Here is a 12,383-nt window from a genome sequence, read left to right as displayed (position 1 = left end):
TATTTAGGGTTTGAAGATGGAAAACAGAATTCATTCCAAAGGCAAGGGAGGGACAGAACTGGGAAGGGGGACCGAGCATCTTGGGACGGCTGACTGCCTAGCGTGATGTGCAAAATGTACCGAAGGCTTCTCTAGAAACACGTGCCCCCACCAGAGCTTCAGACTCCCCCATTACCCAGCCAGGCAAGTGACTGGAGCATCTCTTTCCCCTGGAGTCCTTCCCTTACACAGTATTCCTGCTGCGGGGAGGAACGCACTACGCCTAATCTCCTCTGCAGTGTTGTCTTCCTCCACTGCAATTAACGACATATTACTACCTCTGACACCAGCACCTATAAAACAAAAGGTCCTACTACCTCTCCCTGGATCCACACAATGAGAGAGGAAATTGTGTTTCCCTTTCGGAAACGAGAGCCATCAGAGGAAACCAAGAAATTAACCAGATCCCCCTCTGACCTTTCCTTACATTTTTTAGGGTTTTTTTCCCCCCAACAGCCAGTCCACACAATAAATGCTCTACTGTGCCTGTCACCAGGTCTCAATTCCACAATAAACCCAGGCCACTCGTCCACCCTGCCACCTTGGCCACGTCCTTTAGTCTGTAAAACCGCAGTACTCACAAAGCCCTATCTAATCCACAAGGGAGGCGGGGAGAGCGGGATAATTAAGGAGAAGGTGATTTAGAAACTGTTAGGAGAACTACTCAAACCTGAAATGTTGCTATTAACGCCTTACGTGAAAAGTCTATGCCTTTGACTTTAAGCAAAGGGGCTGCCAGTGACTCTAGAGGTCTGCGTGCAGAGGTGTGCTGAGTGGGGAAGAAGAAGAAAGAGAAGAGCAACCTTCGTTCTGTAGTTTACACTACATCCCAGGCCCCCACTGGACAAATGACCTCCAGAATACAATGTTTCCCTGAGTAGTGCATCTCTGAGGTCTAGAACAAAGTCAGTGTTGGGGAAGGACAGAACGGGAATCATTTGAGATAAAAAAATATTGTTAAAAGACGATCTGGAGGTTCTATCAAGGGGGTGCCGGGGTGACTCTCAGATAGAATGCTGGCCTGGCACATGCTGGGCTCCAACTTTGTTCCCCAGCACTGAGATGATGGAAATGCAGGTCGGGGTGGAGGGGCGGAGGTGGGACGGCGAAAGAGAGATGGATAGACAAACACTAGTCAGGGTTCTGGTACAAAAAAAAAAAAAATCCATAATCTTACCAAATTTAAAAAGTCGATTTCAGGAAGCAAAACAGCAAATACACTACCACCAATGTTGGCCTGTGTGTTTTAGTTTGTTTCCTGGTTTATGACCCTGAGCTACACCCCAGGTTTAAAGAACCAAGTTGTTATTTGGTTGGTAGCTCGGTTGCTTGGTCGGTTGATTTTTGGAGAAGGGAATAAGAAGTGGTTCATTCGGGAGCCATTTCAGTGACCATGGACCCAGGAACATAGATTTAGGTTACCCCAAAATTACATGTTCTAACACGGGAGTATTTTCATAAGTTTTTATAGTTTTACAGAACAGAGAAAGCCATAAATCAAGGCAAGTTTAAGATACATTGGTGGGTACATCAGAGAAATGGGTACAGCAAGTTGGGAGAGCGTTGCTATGGGCCCCCGATGCTTACTGATGACATTCTTAGCTTTGGGGTTGGTGGAAGTTAGTAGGCTGTTATTAATGCTGTCAAACGGTTTTTATTTTCATCAGGTCTAAGATTCCTTTTTAAAATGCATATATTCTGATATCCTTAAAAGTAGGATTAATCAATATCACGCCGGGTCTCAAGTACTCTCTTCCCCAAGTGTGTCAGACAACAGTGCACACCGCCACTAGCCACACTTTGATTGAGTGAATGAGGTATGGTGTTCTGAAGACCAGTATTCAGCAGGTTCACAATGGGGCTTGGCGATGATCAGCCCAGCCACGCTGAGTCCTGTCCTCCTAAGGCCTGTAGCCAGGCACCTTGCTGAGGCCGGCACTAGTCTTCCTCCACACTCCAGCCTGCTCAACATCTAGAATCAGACTGACTGCAGAAGTCAGCTACCTGACCAGTCACAAAGGAGCTGTGACCTAATCACATCCTCTTGTCTGCTCTCTCTGCTCTGTGTGGCCCTAAAAGTAGCATGACTAACTTCTAAATGCTCCATGATCAAACACAGCTTCCAGTTGCAATTCCACCTCTGGCCCTACCCATACCTGTTTGCCGCTACTTCCAGACCATTCTAAGGCTGAGCTCCGAGAAACTTACAGGAAGTCATACTCTTCCTGACCCATGTGACTCCATTGCCCTTGGTATTAACTAGCTCTCTCCTTCCTTCAGCTTAACCTGACCTATAATTTGACCATAACTGAAAATTCACAGATGGCTTCCTTCCTAGCCTCAGACTCTGCTTCTAGTAGCAACTTCTGCATCAAAAGTAGGCTCCATCTCCAGATTGCCCATGCCATGTCTACCACGGTGCGAGTGGACTCCATGACGGTGCCCTATCACCAGAGCACTAGGCTTGCGGCAGACCTCTGTCCCGAAGCAGGGAACCCTGTTTGCTCTGACATAAAAGTGGAGTAGAATGTGATGTTCTCAAGGAAAGAGAGAGGTCTAAATTTTAGAAAAACGCATCAAGTTATTTGTTGAAATGGAAGAAAGAAATGTTAACCACACAAAGAACTATGTTGGAAACTGCATGTAATGTGCACCTACAAACATTTCTTTTTCTACATCAAAACCACTACTGACAGAACTGTATATCTCAGAAGTCATTTAATACCATGTCAGAACACTGTTCTGAGCCTCTCTCTCTCTCTCTCTCTCTCTCTCTCTCTCTCTCTCTCTCTCTCTCTCTCTCTCTCACACACACACACACACACACACACACACACACACACACACACACACACACACACATGCTCCTTTCCTGAAAAGCTTCCAGGGCAGAGCTGAAAAGCTGTTGAAATTCAAAGCACTTTCATCAAGGATAACTAACGGTTCTACGCTCTTCAGCCTCATTTTTCTTTGCCCCGTTAAAAGCTGGCCCCACCCCCACCATTTGCACAGGCCAGATCTCAAGGGTCTGGGATCCTAACTAAATCCAACCTGTGAGTTGATCATCAAAATGCAAACCCCAGGGCACTTCTTCAGATGGCAGCAACTGTCCTCCATGCCCAAGGGAAATGAGGTCACTTCCTGGCATCTACCTCGAGTCATCACTGTGCCCTTTAAATAGACCCCCCCAAAGCAGAGGGTACAAGTAGAGCCCCCCCTCCACAAATGACCCGTTAAACGAGACACAAAGAAACAGTCCTGGGAGTCCATGGTAAGATCCTTAAAAATTATCTTTAATGGATGCTAAATATGAACAGATCATGAAGTGACAGAACCAAGTTAAATTGCATAGATGAGAACTATGCGCGTCCTTAGGTTCTCCATCCGTAACATTCGGTGTCCTCAACCCAACATGGTAAACGGTTAGGGCAGGGCAAGTGCAGGGGCGATGAGATGAGAAGGGTCCTCAACCCAAGGAGGAAGCGATTGGCAAAGCCAAGAAAGAAAACACAACTTCATCAGCGTCAATGGTTTGTCGTCCTGAGGGTGCACTGCGGGTTAGTACTTCTCGACTTTAGCTTTCAGCCTCAGGAATAGTTTGTCTTTAAGCTTAGAGGTATGTCACAGAGCCCGTGCCACCCACTGATGGCTGCTCCATAAGTGACTCACGAGCAGTGCGTTGAAGGAGGAGGAGACCTCTGCGAGTTTTGAAGGGGAAAGACAACTCATGACCCGGTCTACTCTGCGAGGGCTTTCTCCTTCTATTTTCTTTCCTTATCCATTCCTTTTTCTTTGATTTAGGGGGAGGACCTTCTGGGTCCTTGGAGGTCTCATATCACCAATTCCCTGATAACCCCTAAATGGAAATCACTGTGACTAGGGTCAGCCTTCCCAAAGCTGTACTAAGGACGGCAGAGCCTACAGCTCTACCTACACGCTGGCACTCCCGTGAGTGGATGAGCAAAGAGGCTGCCACTTGATCCGGAGCTTTTAACCTTACGTCTACACCCTGAATGAGTTTGCACAGTGGCCCAAGGTAATGGAATAGTTTTGGTTAGCAATTCAGTCCCTGCTTTGCTTCTTTATAAAAGTGGCAGGTAGTGCACGATTCTCAAAGGGTTACCTGAGTCATTCTAGACTTGTCTGCATATACCCTGAAGTCCCATGCTATAAATGTAAGTACTGCTGTACCACACGTAGGTGAGAGTCCACCACCTGAGAGAACACGTCAACCAAGCCTGGGTCTGCTCCTCAAATTCTAGTTCGCTTGCCTTCCCAGGGGGAATATAAATATCAAAAGGCTTCACTCTCGCTTGGAAAGGGGCTGGGAGATAACGCGGTTGTTTGGCAGTTCATACTCTTTCTAACGATTTTATACTATGGATGGTTACCACCCACCAATTCTCACCACTCCCAGGAGGAAGTCATTCCTGGAAGGAAATGGGGAACTGCCTTCTGCTAACGTTCATTTCCTACTTTCCGTTTAATCCAACCTACCAAACAAGGAATTAAAAAAGTTGCTTTAAAAAAAAAATAAGCATGTGCTTTGAGGCCTCTTATATATGAAGCATGAGGTTGAAGACTATTTTTTTAACTGATTCTTTTAGACTCTAATTGGAAAAAGGTGTACCTAGTACACCCAATGTGAAGAAAGTTCTTTACAGGTTGAATCTCATTTCTACTTAGGAAAATGTATTTCTTAGCTACCACTCTTACTCTGTTCTAGTTTCGAGAAGATCAAGGCTGTGGCAACCCCAGTTCCACCTCAGTGGAATCTAAACCCACAACAGAGTTTCGCGTTGGAGAAAAAGACTGTCCATTGACTACAGTGTGGGAGAAATGTTGGACCTGGTGCTCTGGACTTATCTGCACTTCCAGTGAACAGAGGTCATTGAGCTTCAGAATTTAGGTCTCAAGGGGGAGTGAGGTAGGGGATGTGGACAGATGGAGAAGGGAGAGAGAAAGCCCAAACCAAAACGAACCCTTTCCTGGCCATAGTCTGTCTTCTAGAAATCTGAGGACAGAGAAAATTAATATCTTTGGTCTCTCTGATTCAGATCACTTGAAGTGAGTTAAGCACTTCAGAGATTCTGGGATGGCTAACAGCCACAGGATGACCTGACGTCTTCCAAGGGCACCCTATGGAACTAGGGCCCTACGTGTTGGAAGAGATGGGCTATGGCTATTAGTGTATTGTAAGTCTTCTCCTTCCAGAGAAAACGGGTAAGCATCTGGGCATGAGCTATCAAGGCTCAATACCTAGGAAGGGGTTGAAAGGGCAAAACCTGGGGAAGGGGGTGTGAAGTGGACCAGATGATGAGTCATTCCGTAGTAGGCAGTTTAGTTAAGTGCACCTTCAGGTCTACAAAGACATTTCAGCACATTACAGTGCGGGGGTAAGAGCTTGATCAAAGGTCGCATGCCTATGCTACACAGATCATCCCCGTGCTCCCTGTCATCGCGCTCACCGCAATGAGCTACAGATGGATAACCAGCATCCGTATCACCCATCCACTCCAAATCCATAACAACAGCACATCCCACAGCCCCCAGGCAGACTACTCCACCACATGCAGAACTTTTTCTTGTAACATACACAGAAATGTCAACCTGTCCAGGGCACAGCTACAGGAGGCAGGTCAAGTGTCCAGGAGCTGGTTGAACTGTGTCAGGCTCAGTGTCTCATCCTCTAACCCATCCATCCCATAGTACTGAGTGGATTATTGCTGTTGACAGAGTTCTGTTGTGTCCTAGATCTCAGAGTCAAAAGAAAAGTTCAAATATACCTGGAGAGTGGGGAGGATGTCGGCATTTTTCTCCCAACTGGAGACTTGCAACCGTGTAGAAAGGAAAGATCAGAGTGGCGATCTAAGGTTCAAAGAGTGAGCAACACACACAGGAGGGTATAGTACCCTATAGTCAGAGGCTGGGCAGTTCTTGGCACCTCATCTTCTGGGATATGTGTTGGAACACCCTGAAGACTCACAAAAATTGCACAGGGAAAGAAAATGTCCATCTCCTTTCAAATGAACTAGATAGCCTGGATGTCCTCATAGTTTCTTGGCCTCACTTCTAGTCTGAAGATTGGGTGGGGAGGGGGGGGAGGGAGGATTCCAGAAGAAGCCAGGCAAGAATGTAAGGCAAACAGTAGTAGGCAGCCACATGCTAAACGCAGAGTGACGATTCCCCACTCCAGAATCCTTAAAAAGGCAATGAACACCTTTCCGTCGGTGGATAGCTGCTGGACTCCAGAGCCTGTGCTACATGGTGACCTTGCAGCTGGACATGGGGTCCCCACCATTCTCTGAATTCAGCAGCTGGGGCAGCAGCAATCAGATGTTCAGCCAGTGACGTGACTTCCAAGCGGGACAATCAGAGGAGCATCATAGGAAAGCTATAGAGGAGGTTGGCCAAGATGGCTGGCTTATGACAGGTCACTGTGAGATAAGTGTTCCCATGATTCACACCAATGTCCCCAAAGACCAGACTCTCAGAGATCTGCAAAGTGCTGCAGCTGACAGGGAGAGATGGGGGAGAAGGAGCCACTGAACCTGAGGAAGCTTTGTATGTCCGGAGTGGCCTTCCACATTCCCAAAAACATTTCTCTTGACTTCTGGTCGAGAAGAAACAAAACAGAACAGAACAAAACAGAATAGAACCGGTTTATGGTTCATGTCCACTTCAAAGATGGGTCTCAGTTCATATCCAGAGTCAGGCTGCCAAAGAGACCAAGTCCAGTAGACGGCCAAGAGAGACAGCACCTGCTTTCTCTCTCTCTCTCTCTCTTCTTTGGGGGCTCTGAGGGTGGAGAGGTCTTCTCACAGTGGTGAAGTGAGACAGTGAGGATGGAAAAACAAACAAAACAAAAAGCAAAAAGGTCTGTGCCCCAACCCTTCCTCCCTTCTGTTAAATAACTTCCCAGCTGAGTTATGGAGGCACTTTTCTGCAGTTCACTGTGGGTACAGATAAAGGCACTAAGCAAGTATTAAATCAATTGGCTGAGTTTCTTCAGGGAGCCTCAGGGGGGAGGGCCGAAGTCTCTATAGACTTCAAATCATGACTGCGAAAAGAAATCGGCTCTGCTCTGGATGCATGAAGAGGTCAGCGTTATCACTTACATCCTAAGAATGCACCAAGAAACCATGCAATATTGCACCTTTTTTTGTTTGTTTGTTTGTTTGTTTGTTTTGCTTGTATTTATGTTCAGCTAGAAAGAATGCTTGGTTTTATTAAATGCTTGGTCTATTAAATACCTTGAATGATTTATTTAGTTTTCCACAGTTTCCCCTTTAAGGATGGGCATATTGGTCCTCTCTCTGTCTATACCTGCATAGAAGCTTGACATTTCCCTGAGCAAAGGCAGGAAAATTGACGGGAGTGTCCCCCACCCCACCCCCACCCCAGTGTTCCTTTGGGCCTTTCGTCCCACAGGCTTGTAATTTTTAGTATTTTCTAATTTTTTTATTACTGAAACCATGCATTAATTAATTCAAGGTATATCTTAATCAAATAGGCCATAATGCTGACTAAGAGAACATGCTTTGAGCTCAGAAAAGGGACTGTCCCCATCTAAGGTACGTACTTAAATACAGTACTTTAGCTGCTAAGAAAAGAGTTAATAAATGAAGGAGTGCACTTTCGGTGAATGCAAATGAAACGGACTATATTTAGAAGAGTCGATTTCAACGTAAGCTTATTCACTATTGTCTGGGCTAACTTTCTCAGCATGCGATTATAAAATAAATGTTATCGGATTCAAACATGCTTACCATTGAACTCTTGTGCTCTTGCAATAAGGAGGGTAAGGTTTATCATCCACTTCTGAAAGTCAGGGGTCAGGATTGGTTTTTAAAAAAAAAAAACAACAAACCTATATTTGGATCATCTGCAGTTGAGAGAACTTAGCAGCCCTACAGATGAAACAACTCATTTAATCAAGTTGCCCTTTTCTTAGAGAATAGACTGGGATTTAGGAGAATGGGGCAGATGGAAAATCCCAACAGATTGGGACCAGTAACAGATTTGCAAGGTGCTTTCTGAACCATTCTTAATGAGTCCGGATTTTGTTAGCCTTGTATGCAATTCAGTTGATCAAAATAAAAGCATTTTCCCCCCACTGACCACTGAGGCTGTTACAAAGTGTTCCACGGAGCACACTATCTGACTTGTGCTGCGCAATTTGCAAAAATTTTACAGTGGAGTTCCATGCAAATTTGAATTTTTATGTTCCTAAGTGGTCATCTGATTTTTAGGTTTAAAAAAAAAACCAAAACAACTTAAGCCAAAAGATTGGAAAAACTTCAGTACAAGGAAAGCATGAGACTTATTTCACACAGACTACTTCATGGGCAGCGTTTTAGAAAATCCTCTTTCTTTTCTCATTTTTAAATAAAAAGTTGGTTATTGGGTTGGGTTGAGTTTTTATATTTTTTTTGGTTGGGTTTTTTTTTTTTTTTTGCTTGTTTGGTTGGTTTTATTTTTTAAATGTGATTTTGAAAGCTTCAGGTTTGCCCACCCCCCAAATTCACAATGCAACAGTGCATTGCCAGTTAAATAAAGCATTCAAAGACTACGGTTTTAGTAAAGTATCTACAGAGTGGGACAGGAGTCGCCAAGGGTTTTGTTTGGGGGCTTTTGATTGCTTGCCTGGTGCTTTTTTTAAACATCGGTCAGGAGCTTGCTCTTATTAACGCAGTTTTGATCAGTTGCGGTGCAGTTACCAGTTCTGATATTAGCCTGCCTGTAGTGGGCTATGCTATTGTTCATGTCCTCTTCGATCTCCATGTACTCAGACTTGCTGATAGTAGAGGAGCTGCGGCGGCTGAGGTCACTGTCAGAGGCTAAGTTAGGAGAACTAACATGGAGCAACTGAGCCTGCTCTTCCCCCTCAGTTTCTCGGTGGTAGAAATAGTTGAAATTGGACACAATGACAGGTACGGGCAGGGCAATTGTCAGCACACCAGCGATGGCACACAAGGAGCCCACGATCTTGCCTCCAATTGTCACAGGGTACATGTCACCGTATCCCACAGTGGTCATGGACACCACCGCCCACCAGAAAGCATCGGGGATACTGGAGAAGTGCGACTCAGCTTCTTCCGCCTCCGCAAAGTACACTGCACTAGAAAACAGTATGACGCCAATGAAGAGGAAAAAGATGAGCAGCCCTAACTCCCTCATACTGGCTTTGAGGGTCTGGCCCAGGATCTGAAGGCCCTTGGAGTGGCGGGAGAGTTTGAAGATTCTGAACACCCTTACCAAGCGGATGACCCTGAGGATGGCCAGGGAAGTGGCCTGCTCGCCCTTCTGATTCCCCTCCTGCTCAGCTATCTCTGTGCCCAGGGTAATGAAATAAGGGATGATGGCCACAATGTCGATGAAGTTCATGATGTTCTTAAAGAAGTCTGTCTTGCTGGGGCAGGCGAAGAAGCGCACCACCAGCTCAAAAGAGAACCAGATGATACACAAGGTTTCCACAATGAAGAAAGGGTCTGTGAAGATGTTAGAAGTGTAGATGACTGTGGTGTTATCGATGCGGTGAATGGTGCCCGTGAAGTCCTTGTCATCCTTCAGCTCAGGGAGAGTCTCCAGGCAAAAGATGACTATGGAGATGAGGATGACCATGACGGACACAATGGCAATAACCCGTGCAGGTCCTGAGCTCTCCGGATACTCAAAGAGCAGCCACACCTGGCGCTGGTACTCCTTCTCGGGTAGGGGGCGCTCCTCTTCCTTGATGAAGCCCTCATCTTCCCGGAACTTCTCCATGGCCTCCTCGCCCAACTCGTAAAATTTAATCTCCTCGGAGAACATGTCCAGGGGCACGTTGACCGGCCTGCGCAGGCGCCCCCCCGACTGGTAGTAATAAAGGATGGCATCGAAGCTGGGCCGGTTGCGGTCAAAGAAGTACTCATTCCTCAGAGGGTCAAAGTAGCGCATGCGTTTCTTCGGGTTGCCCAGCAGCGTGTTGGGGAACTGGGCCAGAGTCTTGAGCTGCGTCTCGAAGCGCAGCCCGGAGATGTTGATCACCACGCGCTCGCAGCATTCGTGGTCATCGTGGTCCGCCTGCCTTGGGTAGCTGCCATCCTGGGGGTGACCTGGAGCGGCCGAAGCCTCGTCTGCATTCTCCCCTGACATCACCGTCATGATGGATGCAGGGTGCAGGGGTAGGAGGCCAGGAGAGAGCCCGGGGTGTGAAGGAGCGAGGGAGTAGGGGTGGGGGGGACCCAAGCGGCCCCCCCACCGGAGAGTGAGTCTCCCCCACGCTCACAGGGAGGGGCTTCAGACCCAGAAGGTTCAGAGGTCTACAACTTTGCTAATTATCACCTCCCCTCCTCCACTCTGCCTTTTACCCAATTTGGAAACTCCTCTCGCCTAAGGGCCCCCAGTGAAGCTTTTTTTTTTTTTTTTTTTTTTGAGGTGGGGTGCTCTGTTTCTGTGTTGGTGAATGGGTTTTTCTTCCTGATCTGATTGTCTTAACGCACACCTGCCATGACTTCGGGGCTCGCCCCGGCTCCCTTCCCCCCCTGCAGCCCTCCTAGGACCCGGTGCAGTGCCAACTCAGCAGATCCCCGGGCCTGTCACCCACTTTGCTGCTCCTTGGCTCTCCCCCCTCCTACCCCTCTTCGCCTGCCGCCTTCTAAGCTCCCACCGGGGCGATCGATGGACGCTGCGGAGAAATAAAAAGTGATACGAGGGTAGAAAATCAGAAGCATTCGGATGGGACGAACCTAAAGACACCGAAGAGCACAGACTACCACCTTTTGTAGAACACACCGGACTTTTACTGGGGTTAACACATACTCACAGACAGACACACAACAGACACCCAGAAATCCAAGTTTGGAAATCTTCCATCCCACTTTTCCCAACGCCCAACAGCCGATCTGTTTACAACTTCGTTAAACTGAAGATCCGGAAAGCGCTTAGCGATACCGGAGGAGCTGCGGGTCCTAGGCAGCAACCCCTCACCCTCAGCCTCCCCCACCCTGTCACCCCTACCTCGGATTCTGCAGCCCCGAACTGGGGAGCTTCCTACCTGGCGGACCGGCTTGGCGCAGAGGCGGTGCTGAGTCGGCGGAGAGTCTGAATGCGGCAGGTCGCCTTTGCAGCAGCCGGAGCGAGCAGCCGCCACCACCGCAGCAGCACGCGAGAGGCTCCGGCCCCTGGCGGTTCGCGTCCTTCTCCTCTCAGGAGTCCGATCGTTTTATCGAGCAGCTACGGAGGAAACGTCCGTACCCTACCCCCATTCTCGCACGGTGCAAGCAACCAGGAGATGCTGTCCTCTGTCTGGGGCAGGAAGTCCCGGAGGATGCGGGGTGGAAAAACAAAAAGGCCACCTTCTCCCGAGTCACCCAAGCAAATGGCGATAAGCTTCACTCTCGCCCCCTCCGAACACTACGGGAGCCCTTGATTCGATCCCGAGGGAGGCGGGCGGCTCAAAGCCTGGCTCTACATGGCTCTCGGGTAACCTGCACTCTCCGTACCACAGCACGGACCTCGTTCCGCGGCGCGCCGCGAGCCTTCAGCAGCTTGGAGTGGGGCAGGGAGCGTGTGGCCGCAGGTCCGCTCGGTCCATTTCTGGGCGCTGCAAGATCAGCAGAAACCTGAGAAAGCGCCTGGAATGCGGAGCAGCGATTGGCCCACCGGGGCGTGGGTTGGGGAGGGCGGGGGAGGGCAGGAGCGAGGAGGTAGATGGAAAATATGAGGGGGTGGTTTGGCAGAAGGGGGTTGTCATTCAGTTCCCATCCTTGCCTGCACAGTTTTTCTACCCCCCTCCCCACCTCGAGAAGCCCACCACCAACTCCTCTTTCCCAGTGGCCCGCAGCCCCGCCCACGCACGGCCCTCCGCTGCGAGCGACCTTCCCGGGAATTTCACATTGGAGATGGTCAGGTCCGACGCAATGCAGGCGGTGGTGTCCCTGGCAGAACTCCTTGGACCCGTCTGCTTTAGATGCAGTCACACAGGCAATCTTCCTGCATCTCGCTCCTCCGCGCCACCCCGCCTCTCCCCCCAGAGGCCTGTCTCCCCAGCCCACCCTAGCCCCTCAACCCCCACGCCAGTGGCACTCCAAAGGGTGCAGTTTGGTAAGAGCGCTGCAGTTGAGATTCTCTGAGATTCATCCACACAGCGTTACTGGGGAAAGGTGGTGCCAAGTGTCTGTTTCTCCTGAACCTACCAGGGGGAGCTGAAGTTTTCTTACAGTCAGAATATTCTGAAATGCAGAGAATGTGACGGGGGACGGGGGCGGACGGGCAAAGGCGTCGTGGGTTTGTCGGTTGTCTGCCAACTTGGCGCTAATTGGGACAAACGGGAGAAGCAAGTCGCCCAATTCGTTTCCTAC

General features: G+C 48.7%; 1 protein-coding gene across 1 annotated transcript; it reads right to left on the bottom strand.

The window, feature by feature from the left end:
• Positions 1-6,106: 6,106 nt before the first annotated feature.
• Positions 6,107-11,789, bottom strand: Kcna1 (potassium voltage-gated channel subfamily A member 1). The gene is made up of 2 exons (XM_032905621.1): positions 11,078-11,789; positions 6,107-10,708 (listed from the first exon to the last, which is right to left on the bottom strand). Exon 2 carries the CDS (start codon positions 10,183-10,185, stop codon positions 8,698-8,700), a length of 1,488 nt encoding a protein of 495 aa, XP_032761512.1. The 5' UTR covers positions 10,186-10,708; positions 11,078-11,789; the 3' UTR covers positions 6,107-8,697.
• Positions 11,790-12,383: the final 594 nt, after the last annotated feature.

Source organism: Rattus rattus, chromosome 6 (assembly GCF_011064425.1).
Source record: "Rattus rattus isolate New Zealand chromosome 6, Rrattus_CSIRO_v1, whole genome shotgun sequence".
In the NCBI taxonomy this organism is placed as follows: Eukaryota; Metazoa; Chordata; class Mammalia; order Rodentia; family Muridae; genus Rattus; species Rattus rattus.
This window is presented reverse-complemented; position numbering and strand designations above follow the sequence as displayed.